The 23,855-nt window shown below is 46.1% G+C and overlaps 1 protein-coding gene across 6 annotated transcripts in view; it reads right to left on the minus strand.

Moving 5' to 3' along the window:
- LOC130277031 (capping protein, Arp2/3 and myosin-I linker protein 3-like) overlaps positions 1-23,855 on the minus strand; it is a 530,598-nt gene that overhangs the window by 334,146 nt on the left and 172,597 nt on the right. For all 6 annotated transcript variants that reach the window (XM_056527256.1, XM_056527257.1, XM_056527255.1 and 3 more), the window contains exon 8: positions 22,394-22,467. In XM_056527256.1, coding sequence (XP_056383231.1) covers positions 22,394-22,467 — 74 coding nt within the window. The remainder of the gene's footprint in view (positions 1-22,393; positions 22,468-23,855) is intronic.

Here is a 23,855-nt window from a genome sequence, read left to right on the forward strand (position 1 = left end):
CCTAAATGCGACATGCCCCCTGCGCAAAATTTGCTCCAAATATGACTCCTCTTCTGAGCATTGTAGTTCGCCCGTAGTGCACTTCAGGTTAACTTATGGGGTACCTCCATACTCAGAAGAGATGGGGTTACAAATTTTGGGGGGTATTTTCTGCTATTAACCCTTGCAAAAAATGTGAAATTTGGGGGGAAACACATTTTAGTGAATTTAAAAAAATTTTTTTTTACATATGCAAAAGTCGTGAAACACCTGTGGGGTATTAAGGCTCACTTTATTCCTTGTTACGTTCCTCAAGGGGTCTAGTTTCCAAAATGGTATGCCATGCGTTTTTTTTTTTTTTTTTGCTGTTCTGGCACCATAGGGGCTTCCTAAATGCAACATGCCCCCCAAAAACCATTTCAGAAAAACGTACTCTCCAAAATCCCCTTGTCGCTCCTTCGCTTCTGAGCCCTCTACTGCGGCCGCCGAACACTTTACATAGACACATGAGGTATGTGCTTACTCGAGAGAAATTGGGCTACAAAGTATACATTTTCTCCATTTACCCCTTGTAAAAATTCAAAAATTGGGTCTACAAGAACATGCGAGTGTAAAAAATGAAGATTGTGAATTTTCTCCTTCACTTTGCTGCTATTCCTGTGAAACACCTAAAGGGTGAAAACGCTGACTGTATGTCATTTTGAATACTTTGGGGGGTGCAGTTTTTGTAATGGGGTCATTTGTGGGGTATTTCTAAGATGAAGACCCTTAAAATCCACTTCAAACCTGAACTGGTCCCTGAAAAATCGTGAGTTTGGAAATTTTGTGAAAAATTGGAAAATTGCTGCTGAACTTTGAAGCCCTCTGATGTCGTCCAAAAGTAAAAACACGTCAATTTTATGATGCAAACATAAAGTGGACATATTGTATATGTGAATAAAAAAATTATTGGGAATATCCATTTTCTTTACAAGCAGAGAGCTTCAAAGTTAGAAAAATGCAAAATTTTTAAATTTTTCATAAAATTTTGGGATTTTTCACCAAGAAGGGATGCAAGTTACCAAAAAATTTTACCACTATGTTAAAGTAGAATATGTCACGAAAAAACATTCTCAGAATCAGAATGATAAGTAAAAGCATTCCAGAGTTATTAATGTTTAAAGTGACAGTGGTCCGATGTTCAAAAAATGGCCGGGTCCTAATGTGTAAAATGGCTGGGTCCTTAAGGGGTTAAGGTCTCAGATTTGACAAATCTGACCTGTGTCCCTTTATGAATTAATAGCTCTGAGATGCTTTTACTTAGTCTGATTCCAAGATTGTTTTTTCATGGCATATTCAACTTTAAGATAACGGTACATTTTAGTTAATACTTGCATCATTTGTTTGTGAAAATTTCCAACATTTCATGAAAAAATTAAAAAATTAGATTTTTTCTAAATTTGTAAAGCTCTGTTTCAAAGGAAATGGTCATGCCAAATAAATGACATGACATTGATTCACATATACAGTCATGGCCGTAAATGTTGGCACCCCTGAAATTTTTTCGAGAAAATGAAGTATTTCTCACAGAAAAGGATTGCAGTAACACATGTTTCGCTACACATGTTTATTCCCTTTGTGTGTATTGGAATTAAACCAAAAAAGGGAGGGAAAAAAGCAAATTGGACATAATATCACACCAAACTCCAAAAATGGGCTGGACAAAATTATTGCCACCCTTAACTTAATATTTGATTGCAAACCCTTTGGAAAAAATAACTGAAATCATTTGCTTCTTATAACCATCAATAAGCTTCTTACACCTCTCAGCTGGAATGTTGGACCACTCTTCCTTAGCAAACTGCTCCAGGTCTCTCTTATTGTAGGGGCGCCTTTTCCCACCAGCAATTTTAAGATCTCTCCACAAGTGTTCAATGGGATTTAGATCTGGACTCATTGCTGGCCCCTTCAGAACTCTCCAGCACTTTGTTGCCATCCACTTCTGGGTGCTTTTTGACATATGTTTGTGGTCATTGTCCTGCTGGAAGACCCAAGATCTCAGATGCAAACCCAGCTTTCTGACACTGGGCCGTACAGTGAGACCCAAAATCCGTTGGTAATCCTCAGATTTCATGATGCATTGCACACATTCAAGGCACCCAGTGCCAGAGGCAGCTAAACAACCCCAAAACATTATTGAACCTCCACTATATTTCACTGTAGGTACTGTGCTCTTTTCTTTGTAGGCCTCATTCTGTTTTTGGTAAACAATAGAATGATGTGCTTTACCAAAAAGCTCTATCTTGGTCTCATCTGTCCACAAGACGTTTTCCAAGAAGGATTTTGGCTTACTCAAGTTCGTTTTGGCAAAATGTGGTTTTGCTTTTTTATGTCTCTGTGTCAGCAGTGGGGTTCTCCTGGGTCTCCTGCCAAAGCGTTTCATTTCATTTAAATGTTGACGGATAGTTTGCGCTGACACTAATGCTCCCTGAGCCTGCAGGACAGCTTGAATATCTTTGGAACTTGTTTGGGGCTGCTTATCCACCATCCGGACTATCCTGCATTGACGCCTTTCATAAATTTTTCTCTTCCATCCACGCTCAGGGAGATTAGCTACAGTGCCATGGGTTGCAAACCTCTTGATAATGTTGCGCACTGTGGACAATAGCAAATCTTGATCTCTGGAGATGGACTTGTAACCTTGAGATTGTTGATATTTTCCCACAATTTTTGTTCTCAAGTCCTCAGACAGTTCTCTTCTCTTTCTGTTGTCCATGCTTAGTGTTAGTGTGGCACACACAGACACACAATGCAAAGATTAAGTGAACTTCTCTCCTTTTTTATCTGCTTTCAGGTGCGATTTTTACATTGCCAACACCTGTTACTTGCCCCAGGTGAGTTTAAAGGAGCATCACATGCTTGAAACAATCTTATTTTTCCACAATTTTGAAAGGGTGGCAATAATTTTGTCCAGCCCATTTTTGGAGTTTGCTTTTTTTCCTCCTTTTTTTGGTTTAGTTCCAATACACACGAAGGGACTAAACATGTGTATAGGAAAACATGTGTTACTGCAATCCTTTTCTGTGAGAAATACTTCATTTTCTAGAAAAATTTCAGGGGTGCCAACATTTACAGCCATGACTGTACAAGGGGGGAGATTTATCAAAACCTGTCCAGAGGAAAAGTTGCTGAGTTGCCCATAGCAACTAATCAGATTGCTTCTTTCAGAAGCGATATGATAGGTTGCTAGGGGCAACTTAGCAACTTTTCCTCTGGACAGGTTTTGATAAATCTCCCCCAATAGGTCTACTTTATGTTGACATCATAAAGTAGACATGTTTTTTACTTTTTGAAGACATTTGGCTTTTGGAGGGAAAATTTGGCTGGAATAGTTTTTGGGGGCCATGTCGCATTTGGTGCCCAAACAGTGGAAATCCCACACGTGACTTCATTTTGAAAACTACACCCCTCAAGGAATGTAATAAGGGGTGTAGTGAGCATTTACATCCTACAGATGCTTTATCATTTTGAAACAGTGGGCCATAAAGCCAAAAGTTAAAAGGGGTTGTGCACTGCCCTGACTTTCGGAGCTCCGCTCACAGCGTCCGGAAGTTCATTACTCCGAACGCTGTGTGCGGGCTTCCGTGTTCGCAGCCGCTGGGCGTGACGCCACGCCCGGCCCCTCGCGACATCTTGCCCGCCCCCTCAATGAAAGTCTATGGGAAGGGGGCGTGACGTCACGTGGGGGCGGGCGAGACGTCACGAGGGGGCGGGCGAGGGGCCAGGTGTTAAGTCACGCCCGGCGGCCGCGAACACGGAAGCCCGCACACAGCGTTCGGAGTAATGAACTTCCGGACGCTGTGAGCGGAGCTCCGAAAATTAGGGCAGCGCACAACCCCTTTAAATCACATTTATTAACTTTTTTTTTACACTTTTTTTTAGCCCCCCATAGGGGACTATTACATGCAATCCTTTGATTGCATACATGGATCAATGCAATGCCATAGCATTGATCAGTGTAATCTGTGCTCAATTGTGCCAGCCTGGATCTCAGGTTTGGAGCAGTCAAGCGCCGTTTGGACAGCAAGGAGCAAGGTAAGGCGCCTCTTACTGTCCTCTCAGCTGTTCGGGATGCCGCCATTTCACCGTGGCGATCCCGAACAGCTCTGTTGAGCTAACCAGCAGTATTTTCTCCTGATTTGGATGCCCGATCGGCGATGTCCGATATTAGCTGCAGGTAGCAATCGGGACCTGCAGGGTATGAAGCGCGCTCAGCTCCTGAGTGCACTTCACATAATATGAGCCGGCGCAGGACATGATTAAATGTCATGCGTCATTAAAGGAGAACTCCGGAATAGGAAAATTATTGTCCATACTGCTGGCAGTAAAAAACATAAACAGGTACATACCTTCCTTCGCTCCCCCGGTGCCTCCGGTAACCGGCTCCGGCCTCCGCAGCGATCCTCTTCCTGGTTGCCGGTGGTTGGCGAGTCATACTGCACTCAGCCCATCACAGGCCAAAAACGTCACCCTGCCGCTCAGCCTATCGCCGGCCAAGTCGGGTGTTCGACATAACCTTTGGGGCTAAACAAAGGACAGGCAGACAGTCTGTTTCACTGAACACTGCAAGAGGAGCAGGAACTCTTATTACTTATGAGGCATAGACAAAACATGAACTCACAAATGTAACACTGCCATCTAGTGGTCATACAATGTAGTAGGCACACAGCAATGACATACAGTGGTTGTTGCTCATTAAACACAAACCTTGTATGCTAACACCCCCACTCAACAACTACTATCTATGTAAATCCCATTTCTGATCTAAGATCCACAAATCGGTTTCTAGCTAGTGGCTTTGTCAAAGCATCAGCAATCATTTTTTCTGACTCACAATACACAAGTACAATCACTTTCTGATCAACTAAGTCATGAATGTAATGATGTCTGACATCGATGTGCTTGGTTCTTCCATTAATCTTCTCAGTTGTTGCAAGCTTAATGCAAGCCTGATTGTCCTCAAATAAGACGGTAGGTTCTGATGTTGCTTCTCCAAGATCCTTGAGTAATTGCTGTAACCACACAACTTCTTGACTGGCATAAGCTGCAGATATGTATTCAGCTTCTGTAGAGGACAATGCCACTGAAATCTGTTTCTTGCTGTGGACCATGATATAGGACTGTCTCCCAATTTTAATAAGTAACCACTTGTGGATTTGCGTGTGATGTGATCACCTGCCCAATCAGAGTCCACATATCCCACGAGGTTTAAATCACCACTTGCTGACAGTTTCAAATTTAAGTCTTTTGTCTGTTTCAAATATCTCATAACTCTTTTGATCGCATTCCAGTCTCTTTGACGTGGTTTATCAACTCGCCTGCAAAGAAGAGACATGCTGGCTGCAGTGTCTGGGCGTGTAGTGGTTGCAATGTAGAGAAGTGCCCCCACTGCTTGTCTGTATTGTTCATTGGATGTGAGAAGATCATCTTCTCCTTCTAACTTTGGATAGGCTGTATCCATAGGTGTGCTTGCTCCTTTCACCTCTGTCATGTTGAATTGCTGAAGGATAGATTCAATTTTTGCACTCCGATTCAACAGGAAACTTCCATCTTTCTCACGCTGGATATCAATTCCTAGATAATACGTCACTTCACATAGGTCTTTAGTTTCAAAGTGCTTATTGAGTACTGTTAACTTTGCAATTTCATTGTTGTTTTTGTGAGTAATGAAGAGGTCATCTACTTAAATTAGCAGATACATCCACTCAGTGTCTACTTGTTTAGCATATAGGTACGGATCAGCTTTGCTTCTTGTAAATCCTTCATTTAGTAGAACTTGATTAATCTTCAAGTTCCATGCTCGAGCTGATTGTTTAAGGCCATAAATAGATTTATTCAACTTGCAGACAAGATGCTCTTGTCCCTTTTTCAAATATCCTTCTGGCTGTGACATGTAAATTTCTTCTTCAATATCACCATTAAGAAAAGCTGTCTTAATATCGTGAGGTTTCACAATGATTGTACGCATGGCAGCCACTGTCATTAGTGTTCTGAATGTATCTTGTGTAGCAACTGGAGCAAAAGTAGCATCATAGTCCTCACCGAACTTCTGTGAGTAACCTTTAGCAACCAGCCTTGCCTTGTACCGACAGATTTTCCCTTCAGAGTTACATTTGGTTTTAAAAACCCATTTGCATCCTATGGCATGTTTACCTTGAGGTAGCTCTGAAAGTGTCCATGTCTGGAGATCTTTGAGTGATGTCATTTCTTCATCAGCGGCTTTATTCCATATTTGTCTCTCATGCATTGGCAGTTTCTGCATGTCTTTCCATGAACCTGGTTCAGTTTGAACAGCTCTGCAAGCTATGTAAGATAAACATTCAGCTGGAACAACTTTATTGATTCTGGTTGATTTTCTGACTGAAGGTTTTTCTGGTTCAGTTTCAGGTTTTGATTCTTCTGCAGTAATTTCTATTTCTGTATCACTTTCCTTATTTTCTTGAGTGACTGATGTTGATTCTTTCTCAGTTTGAATAGTTTGTTGTTTAAACTTTGAGCACACAGAAGTTTCATCAATAATCACAGTTCTGCTGACTGTTACCTTGTTCCTGTCTTGATGTAAAATCCTGTAACCTTTTTGAGATTCACTGTATCCCACAAGTACACCTTCTTTTGCACATGCATCCCATTTTGTGCGTTTTTCTTTTGGAATGTGTACATGGGCTTTACTTCCAAAAATTCTGATGTGTCTTAAATCTGGTTTCCTTTTGTTCCACAGTTCATATAGAGTTTTGGTAGTTGCTTTTCCCGGCAAACGATTTTGAAGATAACATGCAGTTGTGATAGCTTCTCCCCAGTATGTAGTTGGCAAATCAGCATCAAATAGCATGCTCCTCCCACTTTCACACAATGTGCGGTTCATTCTCTCTGCAACTCCATTTTGCTCTGGGTTATATGGAACTGTTGTCTGGAACATAATTCCATGCTTCCTGAGAATGGCTTGTGTTTTACCACTTGTATATTCTGAGCCATTGTGGTCAAATTACAATGTATCAGATGTGTAATAATCCTAATGACCTGAGCCCGTGTTGTGCCCGGGTGGCCGAATAAGGTAGCCTATGAAGAAGAGGGCTACCCCTATATGAAAAGTAAATGGAAATTATGAAAATACGGGAGGGAGGGTGGGACAAACACGGCGGTACTGAAGCAGAGACCCAGTGCCCAGGGTCTCTGCCTTAAGTAGCGTACAGACTCCTCCCACAAATTAGGTTAACTCTTTCAGTTAACCTTCACTTGTGGTCAAGTTACAATGTATCAGAAGTATAATCCTAACGACATGAGCCTAAGTTGTGCCCGGGTGGCCGAATGAGGTAGCCTATGAAGAAGAGGGCAAAACACACTCAAGTAGGTGAATGAAATAATAAATATTTATTTATTTATTTAAACAACAAATACAATCTAAACATTAGCCAGCTGGCCAAATGCAGTAGCCATTTCCACTTGTGGGTCTGGTATGTATCTGTTGAAGCAAGGAGACCTCCATCTTCCCAACTTTTTAATAATGTGAGATGGGACAGCATGCCTGGATGCAGAGGATGCGGCCCCCAACCTGAAAGAATGCCCAGAGACCGTAGCTGGATCCATACCTGCGTTGCGAGCTAAGATACGAACATGTCTTACAAAATCCCGAGACTATTCCCTGGTTGAACTTGATGGACATATGTCTTTTTTCGACCGTACTAATTATGTAACTATGTAAGGGGCAACACGAGAAATGGCAGTAATGGCGAACTTGGTGGTTTGTCATGAAGCAACCTCAGCAATTGATACAGGACCTTGACTGGACACCATTGGTTATTGGATGGGTAGATGTTGATTTCATCATGCTTTAACTGTTGCGTCTTAGTGTGCCCCAGTGACAACTTGAAACCCAACCCTGCTGGTGATAAATGTCTTATCAACAATACCGAGGCATTATATGTAGTCTTTGTGAACTTACCCGGTCGAAGAAACCCGTAATAGGCTAGATAAATGGCTGCTTTGATAACCGTACTAACGGAGACCCCAAACCGACTGCCATCCAGAATGGTACTGAACAGTCGAAAATTGGCAGCAGACACGGGAACTCTGGATGGTAGTTTAGGTTTCTCTAATTTCTGTAACCCCTTCAGAGCTGCTTTGACCGGATGAGCTCCGAGGATGGAAGGCAAACTGGGGTGACAAAGTGACCGTAAATGTTGTACCCCGGCTAAATATAATCGTATAGAGCTATGGGACAATTTGAGTGATGAGTGGCAAAATGATATGAACGCTAGAATGTACTGTAAATCAAAAGGGGAAGAAGATGGAGGTTTGTGATGGAATTTAAGAAAAGCGTTCCAGGCCATCTTGTAAGATCTAGCGGTGTTGTTTGCTAGCCCTAAGGCCCCTAGGTAGTGACCTAGGCCCCTAGGTAGTGACTGTCTAATCCAGCATCAAAGCCCTGAACGGAGGTGCCCGAGTGGCCACCCGATCTGCATCTGGCATGACTTGACGGAAGATCTGAAAGTTAAAGCGGGAAAGGGCGTCAGTGGCGATGTTCTTTTTCCCCTGAATATGAATACATTCTATGTGAAATTCCTGAGCGAGAGCAGTGTGAACTTATCTGCGGAGGAAAGACATTATTGTAAGAGACCGAGACCTGCCTTTGCATATTATGTCTCGAACGGCAATGTTGTCTGTATAGAAGACCACAGACTGCCCCTTCCATAAATGACCCCATGTCAGAGCAGCAGCCACGACAGGAACAATCTCAAAGAGGGCAGATATGATGGAGAATTCTGGAAGAGCCAGGACCTCCGGGGACCAGGATTCTGACAGCCAGTGCGTAGTGAATATGGCAGCATAACCTGCTGATGCCGCTGCGTCCGTGATGACCACTGGAGATGTTTGATTAGCTAAGGGAATGAACAATGAGATCCCGTTCCACCCCATCAGGTATTGGTCCCACATCATCAAATCTGATCTTGATGCCTGATCAAGGACCACAGGAGAATCTGCCTCCGGAGTTGAAGGCAGCAAAGCTAATAATCGGGACACAAATGCTCTGCCCTGAGGGATAATCATCGTGGCGAAATTTAGCATGCCTAACAGGCTCAAGAGCTGTTGTCTATTTGTAGCCGGAGAACGAGCCATGCTGTGAATTACCGCCTGGATTCGGTCCAGCTTCTCCTGTGGGAGTCTGGCCACCATGTCTGTCGAGTCCAGTACCACCCCTAAAAAGGTGATGGAAGTGGAGGGTCCCTCAACTTTCTTCTCAGCTACTGGTATATTCCAACAATGAAACACTGACAAAACAGTCTGTAAATCCCTAGGCTCACAACTAGGACCTTCAAGCAACAGAAAGTCATCCAGATAGTGTAACACGTTGGTGCACGACCACTGATTAAACAAAGACCATTCTACAGCAGAGGCAAAGGTATCAAACAGCCAGGGGCTGCTTTTAGACCCGAAGGTCAGGCGCGTGGCAAAGTAATATTGCCCCTCCCATTTGATCCCATGCCACTGCCATAAGTCTGGGTGTATAGGTAACAGTTTAAAGGCATCGGAGATATCAACCTTTGACAGCCAGGTGCCGGGGCCAAGGTTCAGGATTTGCTGTATTGCCACGTCCACTGATGTGTACTTCATGCTAAACTCTTCGGATGGTATCAGAGAATTAATACTAGGGATATTAGTAGAATGAGGTGCGGACAAGTCGTATATGAGACGGTGTTTATTGGAAAATTTCCCGCATGCTACCCCAATAGGGCTCACCCTCCATTTATTGAAGGGAGCCCTAGGAAATGGACCTATAACGAACCCTTTGAGCACCTCATTCCTCAAGAGCTCGGTTACAATGCTGGGGTTACAGGATGCTGATCGAAGATTCCGACACTCAAAAGTCTCTTGGGGAAGACTAACCAGGCCGGTGTGAAAACCCTGCTCAAACCCCTTGCACATGAATTCCACTAAATCTGTGTCCGGATGACCACACATATGCCCTGAGGACGTGAGTATTGACTCTGCCTAGTCATGCCTCAGGACCCGATTTTTTGGGGCATTGCGTCTTAGGATGAGCCCTATGACAAATGCTGCAGATATGTAATAAACAGCATTGACTAAACCTGCACGAAGAGTAGTTAAAATTATTACATATCTGAGCATTACCTAAGTAATGCACTGGCCTACCCAGCTTGTCTACGTTAGGCCCAGGCTGTGAATTGAGTGAAGAGCTGTTCTCGGCCACGGATGAGCAAGCTGCAGAGCCAGGGCACCAATTAGTGGCATGCGTGGAGGACTGGCAGACAGCGCACAAAGGTGCCCTCAGACCGGCAAAATGCCTGCAGAATAGTTCCGTGTCCAAGACAGCCCAATTCGTATTCTGTTGGAATTGAAACAATGTGGTGGCAGCTTTGGCAGAGAGCGAACGATGGTAGTCGTAGAAAGCGAATCCTCCATATTTATATCCTAAATCCACCAACTTATGGAGGTATTGATCTAATTCAATTCTCCTATTTGGACTGGCTGCGCATTCCACATCCCTAAAAAGTCCAAATGCCAACACAAACTCCGGAATGTTTAACTTCCTGTTGAGTCTGGGATCTCAAGCTTTGACAACAATGGACACCTCACCACAGGCAAAGGTCTTGTTGTCCAAGACGTCTTGAGAAGCTACCAGTAGAGAGGCAAGATTGACATCTTTTCCCTCGAGGATGTCTTTCCTAATAGCTTCAGGTATGAAATGGGCTGGAATGAGATTTACAGATGGAGCAGACGTACCTGGGGTAGTCAGACCAGGAGTGGGATCCGTATTGGGAACCACTAATCCCAACCCCGGTGTGACCAAAGCACCAGTAAGAGGGACTGAAGAAGTAGCTGGAGTGGATGCACGATTGGCATCAGTACCCGATGGGTCCGTTACTGGCGTGGGTACCTGTGGCGGGGTAGTGCCAGCGGACACCTGTGGCGCCACCTGAGCCGAGGTGTTAGACCGAGCCTCGAGAGTCACGAGCCTATTCTGTACATCCAGCATGGACGTGGATAGCGAATTTAGAATAGTGCACTAGAGAAACAGATTCACAATCAGTCTGCTCCTGAGGGCCTGGGGTCCCTTGTGAGTTTAGGAGCCTAAACAGTTCGGCTTTCCTTGCCGTGGCAGGGAAAGGAATCTCGCGACGGCGTAGTTCGGCCGTAATCTTGGGGATGGTCCAGGTCCTGAGCGACTGCACGCTACCCATGGATGAAGATCTGGCCGGAGAAGGGGGGGCTGCTGCCTCTTCAATACTCTGAGACGTGAGACATCCCCTAAAGTAACAACAACAATACCCCCAATCAGAAGACAGCTCTCTAAGCAGATAACCCATGTGACAAGGAGGAGACAACATGAGGCGCGTGGATTGATAACAATCAGCCTCGAGAAGTGCTCAAAGACAAGACAAGTGAACTATGTAACTAACCAGACTATGAGGCGCGAGGACTGACGGGGCAATCCACCTCTACTGGCAACCCTTCCCTCCTCCGCCCCTATCGTTTAACCGTAAAATATCCCTGACATGAGGACTCTAGGATTGACCCGGCAATCCGCCTCTAAATAGACTTAAAGGAGAGCGTGACTAATTTGTTATGACGCAACTGTCACCCTGAAATGTGACTACATTGCCTTGGTTAGTGAGTTTCTTTAATGACAAAAGGTTGCTTTCAAGATCTGGCACATACAGAACATTCCTCATATGGATCTTTTTAGTGATATCTGGAGAGATAGGACAGTATAGAAAGCCATCTCCTATTCCCACTGATTTCATGAATTGTCCATTAGCTGTAGTTATCCCTTCGAAGTTTCTTCACTCAGCTTGATGAAAGCAAAACAGGTCATTTGTCATGTGACTTGTAGCACCTGAGTCCACACACCATGCTTGCACAGAGGTAACACCATTTTTGGATACTCCTTTGTTTCTATGACATTCTTCGCTTGTTGCAATGCACTTTGTAGAATCTGGAAAGCCAGAATGCAAAAACAATCTGCTTTTAGGTGTCCTGGTTTCTTGCACACAAAGCATTCCCGCTTTTCTAGCTGCACGTTACTGTGTTTATCTTTGTATTTCGTCTTTAAAGCCGTCTCTGAACACACACTCACATTACTCATGCTTTCAGTTTTACGCTTGTATTAATCCACAAGCTTGCCTTTAACATATTCCAGTGTCAGATCATCATCTGGACGTGCATCTAGTGCTGTGACAAGTGTCTCATAACATTCAGGAAGTCCACTTAATAATAGCGCTGCTACATGGAAATCTTTCATCTCTTCTCCAATCCCTCTCAGTCTCTCCACCATCTCTAAGGTCTGTCTTATATAGTCCTGGTCTTTCTGTAGCTTAGTCTGATAGAGCTTTCTGATTAAATACAGTTTATTGCTGAGATTAACTCTTTCATGTGCTTTCTGTAACTCTTCCCACATGTCTTTAGCAGTCTGACAGTTACATATATGTATGATTTGATCATCATCTATGCACAGGGAGATTGTGCTCTGCGCTTTCTGATCTCTGTCTAACCACTCCTCTGTGGGCTGTGCAGGTCTTGGTTCATTTATACATTTCCACGTACCTTCTCTTATAAGCAGCATTTTCATCTTGAATTTCCAAGATTGGTAGTTCTGATTTGTCAGATTTGCAATGGAGAACTTTAATGAGCGGATGGCAGCAGCCATTTCTGCTGTTTGTCTTTCTGTTGCTGTCTCCTGCACTCAATTGCTCTAGCTCACTGTATCTGGCTATATCCAGGGGTAATCTGTATTATATCCTGGGCTTCTGTAACATGTCCTGGGCCCATAACCTGTTAGACATAACCTTTTGGGGCTAAACAAAGGACAGGCAGACAGACTGTTGTCTGCCATCTAGTGGTCATACAATGTAGTAGGCACACAGCAATAACATACAGTGGTTGTTGCTCATCAAATACAAACCTTGTATGCCAACATCGGGACTTTGCTGCGGCCGGTGATTGGCTGAGTGCAGTATGACTCGCCGACCACCGGAAACCAGGAAGAGGATCGCGGCGGAGGCCAGAGCCGGTTACCGGAGGCACTGGGGGAGCGAGGGTAGGTATGTATGTGTTTATTTTTTTTTTACTGCCAGCAGTATGGACGATAATTTTCCTATTCTGAAGTTCTCCTTTAAGGGGGTTAAAGGGGTACTCCAGTGGAAAACTTTTTTTTCTAAATGGACTGGTGCCAGAAAGTTAAACAGATCTGTAAATTACTTTTATTTAAAAATCTCAATTCTTTCAGTGCTTACTAGCAGCTGTATGCTACAGAGGAAATTCTTTTCTTTTTTGTCTTGTCCACAGTGCTATCTGCTGACACCTCTGTCCGTGTCAGGAACTGTCCAGAGCAGGATAGGTTTGCTATGGGGATTTTCTCCTGCTCTGGACAGTTCCTGATACGGGCATACGGTGTCAGCATAGAGCACTGTGGACAAGACAAAAAAGAAATTAAAAAAGAAAAGTATTTCCTCTGTAGCATACAGCTGCTAATAAGTACCGGAAGAGTAAATATGTTTTAATAGAAGTAATTTACAAATCTGTTTAACTCTCTGGCACCAGTTGATTAAAAAAAAAATGTTTCCACCAGAGTACCCTTTTAAAGGGGTACTTCGCCCCTAGACATCTTATCCCCTATCCAAAGGATAGGGGATAAGATGTCAGATCGCCGGGGTCCTGCTGCTGGGAACCCCCGGGATCTCGGCTGCAGCACCCCACTAGCATTACTGCACAGAGCAGACTCGCTCTGTGCGTAATGAACGGCAATACAAGGGCCCGGAACATAGTTATGTCACTGCCCGCCCCTCGTGATGTAACGGCCCGCCCCCTCAATACAAGTCTATGGAAGGGGGCGTGGCGGCCATCACGCCCCCTCCCATAGACTTGCATTAAGAGGGTGGGCCGTGACATCAAGAGGGGCTGAGCCGTGACGTCACAATGCTCTGGCCCCTGTATCGCTGGTCATTACGCACGGAGTGAGTCTGCTCTGTGCAGTAATGATAGCGGGTGCCGCAGCCGAGATCCCGGGGGTCCCCAGCATCGGGACCCCCGCGATCAGACATCTTATCCCCTATCCTTTGGATAGAGGATAAGATGTCTAGGGGTGGAGTACCCCTTTAAGGACGTGACAACGGCAGTGTGAAAGTAGCCTAAGCTGCGTGGCCGGATTGCGATGATTACTGATCAGTAATTTATTAGTGACCAGCACTTTTGGGGTGCAGTTTTTTTGCGCTTTTTTGTCGGTGTTTGTGGTTTAACATGTTGCCGTAACTTTGAAATGAACTGTGCCTTAAAGGAAAACTGCCAGCCTGTTCACCCAAACTAAGCCTAATACACTGGGTTATAGTGTGGAGTCCAACAGGACTCCAACAAGGGGTCACTTACTTAAATATATCCAGTGGGTCCTAAGATACAGTGGGGAAAAAGTATTTAGTCAGACACCAATTTAGCAAGTTCTCCCACTTAAAAAGATGAGAGAGGCCTGTAAATTTCATCATAGCTATACCTCAACTATGAGCGACAGAATGAGAAAATGAATCACATTGTCGGATTTTTTAAGAATTTATTTGCAAATTATGGTGGAAAATAAGTATTTGGTCACCTACAAACAAGCAAGATTTCTGTCTCTCACAGACCTGTAACTTTTTCTTTATAGGGGGTTCTCCGGTGCTTTAGACATCTTATCCCCTATCCAAAGGATGCCACTGGGGACCCCCGGGATCTTGCACGTGGCACCCCGTTTGCAATCAGTCCCCGGAGTGTGTTCGCTCCGGGTCTGATTGCCGACGACCACAAGACCGGCAGCGTGTGACGTCACGCCTCCGCCCCGTGTGACGTCACGCTCTGCCCCTCAATGCAAGCCTACGGAAGGGGGCGTGACAGCTATCACGCCCCCTCCCGTAGGCTTGCATTGAGGGGCGGAGCGTGACGTCACACGGGGCGGAGGCGTGACGTCACACGCCGCCGGCCTTGTGGTCGTCAATAATCAGACCCGGAGCGAACACGGAGTGCCGCGTGCAAGATCCCGGGGGTCCCCAGCGGCGGGACTCCCGCGATCAGGCATCTTATCCCCTATCCTTTGGATAGGGGATAAGATGTCTAAAGCACCGGAGAACCCCTTTAAGAGTCTCCTCTGTCCTCCACTCGTTACATGTATTAATGGCACCTGTATAAATGACAGCTTTCCACAACCTTAAACAGTCACACTCCAATCTCCACTATGGCCAAGACCAAAGAGCTGTCGAAGGACACCAGAAACAAATTGTAGAACTGCATCAGGCTGGGAAGACTGAATCTGTAATAGGCAAGAAGCTTGGTGTGAAGAAATCAACTGTGGGAGCAATTGTGGGATACAAGACCACTAATAATCCCCCTCTGGGGCTCCATGCGAGACCTCACCCCGTGGTGTCAAAATGATCACAAGAATGGTGAGAAAAAAATCCAAGAACCACACGGGGGGACCTAGTGAATGACCTGCAGAGGGCTACCATCAGTAACACACTATGCCGCCAGGGACTCAAATCATGCAGTGCCAGATGTGTCCCCCTGATTAAGCCAGTACATGTCTGGGCCCATCTGAAGTTTGCTAGAGAGCATTTGGATGATCCTGAAGTAGATTGGGAGAATGTCATATGGTCAGATGAAACCAAAGTAGAACTTTTTGGTAAAAATTCAACTCGTGTTTGGAGGAGGAAGAATGCTGAGTTGCATCCAAAGAACACCATACCTACTGTCGTCAAGGGACCAGGACGACTGATGCTTGTAAAGGAAAGAATGAATGGGGCCATGTATGTTATGTTATGCGCTCTGGCCGCACACGCTGGCCATGAGCGCATGGTCCCGTTACCTGCCCGCATGCGAGCCCTAGTCCATCACTCACCAGGTGTTTTTTCCTGCCCCCGCCTCTGCCTCTCTGCTCTGGCACGCGTGTCCCCGTCCCCTAGGGAGCGCGCACCGGAGCTTTAAGATTTAAAGGGCCAGTGCGCTCATTAGTGTAATTCACCTGTGGCTCATTGATAAATTCCTCCACCCTCCTCACTTCCCTGCCAGATCTTTGTTGCCTTGAGCCTGAGAGAAAGCATTCCTGTTATTGCCTTGCTGTGTATATGATCCTTTGCTCAGTGACCTTACCTTGCTTCTTGCTGCCTACTGACCAGTTGCTACGTTCCTGACTACGCTACTGTGCAGCCTGCCCTGACCTTCTGCTATCCTGACTACGAGCTGCCTTATCCCTCCTGTGCCTCGCATCTCCTTAGCCACCTGTGTGGTCGAGCCGTGCCAGGGGTAGCGACCTGGGAACCGCCTGCCGCAGCAAGTCCATCCCGCTTTGCGGCAGGCTCTGGTGAAAACCAGAAGCACCTTAGACTCCGCTCCCTGGTACACAGGTCCAGCGGATCCACATCCACTGGGGTTCCTGTCTTCTGAAATGTGAGTGTTACAGTATCGTGAGATTTTGAGTAAAAACCTCCGTCCATCAGCAAGGGCATTGAAGATGAAATGTGGCTGGATCTTTCAGCATGCCAATTATCCCAAACACACCGCCCGGGCAACTAAGGAGTGGCTTCGTAAGATGCATTTCAAGGTCGACTGTCGAATGTTCCAGCCTGGATCTCAGGCTTGGAGCAGTAATTGCCAATAAAGAGTATATAACAAAGTATTGAGATGAACTTTTGTTATTGACAAAATAATTATTTTCCACCATAATTTACAAATACATTCTTTAAAAATCAAACTGTTATTTTATGGATTTTTTTTATCATTAGGTCTCTCATAGTTGAGGTATACCTATGATAAAAATTACAGGCCTCTCTCTCATCTTTTTAAGTGGGAGAAGTTGCACAATTGGTGGCTGACTAAATACTTTTTTTGCCCCACTGTATGTCCCCCAGAAGACCCTCTGCAGAATTCAGTGAATCGCATGCAGGAAGCAGGGCTTTCCTGACTCAATTACATATTCATTGTCTGTGACTCTATATCCTAGCAAAGTGGAGTCATTAAGCCCAGCCTCCTGTGAGGCCCCAGCCCTTGCGCGCGATTCACTGAATTCAGCAGAGGATCTTCTGGGGAAATATCTTAGGACCCACTGGACATATTTAAATAAGTGCCCCCTCTGTGGACTCCTGTTCACCCACACTATAAACAAGTGTTTTGAGTTTAGTGTGGGGGAACAGGCTGACAGTTTTCCTTTAAAAAGCTCAGAAGTACATATATACACTCCTATGTGGTCTAACAGTATTATAGGGCTTTTTAGGGCTTAGTTTCTATTGGTGAAGTATAGGTTTAGATCAGTGGTTCTTAACCTGGGTTCGATAGAACCCCAGGGGTTCGGTGAGTTAGTCCCGGGGGTTCACCGGGAGAGGTCACAACAGGACAGGCAAACCAAGCAATTGCTTGGGGCCCCGAGCTGGCCTGGGGCCCTGAGCAGAGCCGGTGTTTGCCCATCCTGTAGCGACAGGGCAATTCCCCCCATCACTATTAAAGGAGTACTCTGGTGCAGAGTATTCCTGCTCCGTCCTGCCCGGGCTGCAAAATAAATTAAAATAAACCATCTCTCACCTTCCTGGGTTCCCGCGGAGCGCCACTACATCTGATCGGTCCTCAGGTCCATCCTCTTCATACTTCCGGGTGTAACGAAGAGTCACATGGCACTCAGCCTATTATGGGCCGAGGCAGAACATTGCGGCGTCCGGCGATAGGCTGAGTGCCATGTGATGCTTCGATACACCCGGAATTATGAAGAGGATGGACCGGAGGACCGATCAGATGTAGTGGCGCTCCACGGGAACCCAGGAAGGTGAGAGATGGTTTATTTTAATTTATTTTGCAGCCTGGGCAGGAAGGAGCAGGAATACTCTGCACCAGAGTACTCCTTTAACTCCCTGCGGCCCCGTGTTAAAAACACAGGGCCGCCGAGACATAGCGCACACCGGGATGTCCCGTGCGTGCGCCCATGGAAATGAAGGCACCGAGGACTGGAGGATAGAGAAGGAGGAAGAGACGCGCTGGCCAGCTTGGTAAGTGACCAGCGGCACGTCATCTTCGGTGCTCCGACCATCGGTCCCGAGACCTACTGCTATAGCCAGAGCGGTGGTCTGAGCACTGAAATGGGCAGTACACAGGCATACAGCCTCCAGCCATACACTGTGTATGGCTGGAGGCTGTATGTCTGTGGGGGAACACTGCCTACATCAGTGGTCTTCAACCTGTGGACCTCCAGATGTTGCAAAACTACAACTCCCAGCATGCCCGGACAGCCATTGGCCTACATAATGTGGGGGAACACAGCCTGCCTAATGTGGGGGAACACAGCCTGCCTAATGTGGGGGGAACACTGCCTGCCTAATGTGGGGGGAACACAGCCTGCCTAATGTGGGGGGAACACTGCCTGCCTAATGTGGGGGGAACACTGCCTGCCTAATGTGGGGGGAACACTGCCTGCCTAATGTGGGGGGAACACTGCCTGCCTAATGTGGGGGGAACACTGCCTGCCTAATGTGGGGGGAACACTGCCTGCCTAATGTGGGGGGAACACTGCCTGCCTAATGTGGAGGAACACTGCCTGCCTAATGTGGAGGAACACTGCCTGCCTAATGTGGAGGAACACTGCCTGCCTAATGTGGGGGAACACTGCCTGTCTAATGTGGGGAGAACACTGCCTGCCTAATGTGGGGAGAACACTGCCTGCCTAATGTGGGGGAACACTGCCTGCCTAATGTGGGGGAACACTGCCTGCCTAATTTGGGGGGAACACTGCCTGCCTAATGTGGGGGGAACACTGCCTGCCTAATGTGGGGGGAACACTGCCTGCCTAATGTGGGGGGAACACTGCCTGCCTAATGTGGGGGGAACACTGCCTGCCTAATGTGGGGGGAACACTGCCTGCCTAATGTGGGAGAACACTGCCTGCCTAATGTGGAGGAACACTGCCTGCCTAATGTGGAGGAACACTGCCTGCCTAATGTGGGGGAACACTGCCTGTCTAATGTGGGAGAACACTGCCTGTCTAATGTGGGGAGAACACTGCCTGCCTAATGTGGGGAAACACTGCCTGCCTAATGTGGGGGAACACTGCCTGCCTAATGTGGGGGGAACACTGCCTGCCTAATGTGGGGGGAACACTGCCTGCCTAATGTGGGGGGAACACTGCCTGCCTAATGTGGGGGGAACACTGCCTGCCTAATGTGGGGGGAACACTGCCTGCCTAATGTGGGGGGAACACTGCCTGCCTAATGTGGGGGGAACACTGCCTGCCTAATGTGGGGGGAACACTGCCTGCCTAATGTGGGGGGAACACTGCCTGCCTAATGTGGGGGGAACACTGCCTGCCTAATGTGGGGGGAACACTGCCTGCCTAATGTGGGGGGGAACACTGCCTGCCTAATGTGGGGGGAACACTGCCTGCCTAATGTGGAGGAACACTGCCTGCCTAATGTGGGGGAACACTGCCTGTCTAATGTGGGGGAACACTGCCTGTCTAATGTGGGGAGAACACTGCCTGCCTAATGTGGGGAGAACACTGCCTGCCTAATGTGGGGGAACACTGCCTGACTAATTTGGGGGAACACTGCCTGCCTGAAAGACAACAGCAGAAGTCACACTGATTTGCAGTAAATAGTCATTATGTTTTTGTGTGAAAATCATGTTTTCATGGTTTTGTTCTTTGTTCTTAATGGTTTTGTTCATTTTGTGCACCTATGTATAAATATATACTTAACCCCTTAAGGACCCAGCCCAAATATACCTTAAGGACCCGGCCATTTTTTGAACATCTGACCACTGTCCTTAAGGGGTTAAATATATACCTCCTATGTTTTGAATATGAAAAAATCATATTTTATTTTTCCAATTAAGAGGGGTTCGGTGAATGCGCATATGAAACTGGTGGGGTTCAGTACCTCCAACAAGGTTAAGAACCACTGGTTTAGATAGAACGTACCAAAAACTATAGTATGTGCATAGAGGACCTTATCCACATATACTTTAAAAAACAGTCTATGTTGCCCAGTGGCGTACCTAGGGGGGGGGGGGGGGGGGGCGGCCCGCCCCGGGTGCCACTCTCAAGGGGGGTGCCAGGGGCGGACTGACCCACCGCTGCAAAATGAAAGTTTTTTTTTGTGTTTTTTTTTTTAACACTTTGCCGCCGCTTGCGCTGTCTACCGCCGCCCGCGCTCTGTGTCTGCCCACAAACACCCGCCCCCCCCCCCTTTCCTTACATCTCAGGCAGCCTGCGGCCCTACAGAACCGCTGTGGCTGCCTAGGAGAAGCGTCATCACGTTAGTGATGACGCGTTAGACGTGGTGCTGGCAGAGAGGAGCGCGCTGGAGATGAGCATGCGCCCTCCAGCGGAATGTTGCAGCGCCAGGCCTCCCTCTACTGTGGCCGTACAGGTAACCAGCTCCCCACCTGCATGGCCTCCCTCCCATCACCCACCACCATATAGGTAACCCCCCCCCCCCCCCACCTGCCTGCCCCCCTTCTACCTCCCCCTTCAACCCCTTTGGCTGTCTAGGCATGCTAGGAGTTGTAGTTTTGCAACAGCTGGAGGCACCCAGATTGGCAAACACTGCCTTAGGGCCTAAGCCAGTGTTTCCCAACCAGGGTACCTCCAGCTGTTGCAAAACTACAACTGCCAGCATGCCCGGACAGCCAAAGGCCTCCCTCCCATCACCCACCACCATATAGGTAACCCCCCCAGCCCCACCTGCCTGCCCCCCTTCTACCTCCCCCTTCAACCCCTTTGGCTGTCTAGGCATGCTGTGTGTTGTAGTTTTGCAACAGCTGGAGGCACCCAGATTGGCAAACACTGCCTTAAGGCCTAACCCAGTGTTTCCCAACCAGGGAGCCTCCAGCTGTTGCAACACTACAACTGCCTGCATACCCGGAAAGCCTTTGGCTGTCTAGGCATGCTGGGAGTTGTAGTTTTGGAATAGCTGGAGGCGCCTGGGTTGTCAAACACTGCCTTAAAGCCTAACCCAGTGTTTCCCAACCAGGGAGCCTCCAGCTGCTGCAACACTACAACTACCAGCATGCTCGGAGAGCCTTTGGCTGTCTAGGCATGCTGGGAGTTGTAGTTTTGCAATAGCTGGAGGCGCCTGGGTTGGCAAACACTGCCTTAAAGCCTAACCCAGTGTTTCCCAACCAGGGAGCCTCCAGCTGTTGCAACACTACAACTGCCTGCATGCTCGGAGAGCCTTTGGCTGTCTAGGCATGCTGGGAGTTGTAGTTTTGCAATAGCTGGGTTGGCAAACACTGCCTTAGGACCCAGAGTATTGTATTATACTCCAGAGCCGTACTCCCTATTCTGCTGGTGATCACTGTGAAACAGAACCACTTTTTTTACATTTATTATTTTATTATTATATAGATGTATAGAGGGTGGGGTGTAGCTCTGTATAGGTATATGCAGAGCTACACCCCCCCCTCTTCCCCATAGGTATATGCAGAGCTACACCCCCCCTCTTCCCCATAGGTATATGCAGAGCTACCCCCCCTCTTTCCCATATGTATATGCAGAGGTACACCCCCCCCCCCCTTCCCCATAGGTATATAGTGTAACTCTGCATATACCTATGGGAAAGAGGGGGGGTAGCTCTGTATATACCTATGGGAAAGAGGGGGGGGAGTGTAACTCTGCATATACCTATGCATATACCTATGGGAAAGGGGGGGGTGTAACTCTGCATTTACCTATGGGAAAGAGGGGGGGTAGCTCTGTATATACCTATGGGAAAGAGGGGGGGGGAGTGTAACTCTGCATATACCTATGCATATACCTATGGGAAAGGGGGGGGTGTAACTCTGCATTTACCTATGGGAAAGAGGGGGCTACCTACCTGCCCTTTTACTGTGCAGCAATTAAACGGATCCCTCCAAGGAACAGCCCAGGATAGAGGCAGCGCACAAGACTTCAAAGGTAAAATGGTTTATTTACCCGGCATGCAACGAGTTTCGCTGGATAACCAGCTTCATCAGGCGTTGCCTGATGAAGCTGGTTATCCAGCGAAACGTGTGTGTGTGGTGGGCGGGGGGGTGCCAAACAAAGGGTCCGCCCCGGGTGCCAAGTGCTCTAGGTACGCCCCTGATGTTGCCTCATCTACAAGACAATTTTTGATATGTCATGTGTGTAGTGAGCAAATATTACCATGTCTTACTACTTTGTTATACTGCATTCCAGTGAATAAGCATGAATGTAGCTGTCTTGAAAAGGCAGTTGGCGGAAATCAGTTCACCTTCTTTAGGGGTGATGCATCAGGATGCAGGCAGGAATATATAACAACATTTGACCTCAAAGGGGCAATAAAGTAAAATATAAAAAACAAAACAAAACAGACATCACAAAATGTATAATACATTTAGTAAATATTATATTTATAGGTCTTACCCAGTATCCAAGTGAATGAAATCTAACAAATTGAACTCTTTGGATCCTTGGCTGTGATATATGTTGTCAATGTCCTACAAAATATTCAGCAATATACATAAAATTTTAACAACATGCACAGTGCTTTGCATACTTCAGCCTGTAATATTTAATATTTTCCAGAAAACTTATTTGACCCTTTTAGCCCCAGACTAAAAGGGTAAGAATTTTGTGGTAAGAACTTTGGGTTGCTTTCACTTATCCAAGTGATTCTAAGATTGTTTTTCCTTGACACATTGTATGAACATTGTTAATTTTGGCCACTACATTTAGGGCTGCTCTAGGCTCGGCAATTGGGCAGAAAAAGGGGAGGGTTTTGTGTGAAGGGGGTTTGGCCTCCCAATGCGGCTAATCTATCACAATTTACAACTTCAAATAGGTGTAAATTGTAGTTAAAAAGCTCTGAGATGGCCTAGATTTCTGAGGTTGTCACATGGCAATCTCAGTAGTCGGCGATCATATCGCCAATAATGACCTATGGCCTGAGGTCAACAAAGATTGAAAAAATTATGAACTGGTGAATTGCAGAAAAATACACATCTGAGTTGACTTTTTCTTAGCTATATAGTAAATTTGAGTAGCCGTATTAGTCCAGTGATGCAGATGCAAATCATAAAATGTTGCAGTATCTTGTAATACCTTTTTTATTGGACTAACAGCATTTTGTAGAGACAAGCTTTCGGGATTCCTTCCTTTATCAAGATTTGCTTTGGACTTGATAAAGGGAGGAATCCCGAAAGCTTGTCTCTACAAAATGCTGTTAGTCCAATAAAAAAGGTATTACAAGATACTGCAACATTTTATGATTTGCATCTTAGCTGCAAGGGGCATAAGAGTAACCTAAACAGCTGGTCTGTATACACTTAAAAAAATAAATAAATAAAAGGAAACCAAAAAAGTGCAAAAAAATAGCTTGAGGTGCAGGGCTGCATCAAATGTGAGACAAATCTACACACAAATACAGCTCAAAAGACAATGATAAATGCCCCCCCTTTAGTTTTGCAATATAATAGGCACTGACTAATGCTTAGAGCATGACAAATAAAAATTACAAACTGAAGTTAATAAAGTCGGAGGAAAATTATGACATTGTGGGAATTATGGAGACTTTGTTGTATGATCGCTATGACTGGACAGTTTACAGGGTCACAGTCTAATCAAGGATCAGTATAATTGGAAAGTGGGAGTAGTTTGCCTTTATGTAAAGTCCAGTCTAAAGGCCACATTGGGAAGATATATGTGGAGGAAATGATAATGTGGAGTCATTATGGGTAGAAATATATGTAGACAAAAATAATAAAATACTGATAAGGGTTTGCTATAAGTAGATAGAATTAAGTCACTCTCTGAGTGGAAAAGTGTTCCCAAGTAGGAGTCCCAATCTTTAATATAATGTAAATGAATACTTGGTACACTGTTTAAG

The sequence above is a fragment of the Hyla sarda genome, chromosome 6 (assembly GCF_029499605.1).
Source record: "Hyla sarda isolate aHylSar1 chromosome 6, aHylSar1.hap1, whole genome shotgun sequence".
Classification (NCBI taxonomy): Eukaryota; Metazoa; Chordata; class Amphibia; order Anura; family Hylidae; genus Hyla; species Hyla sarda.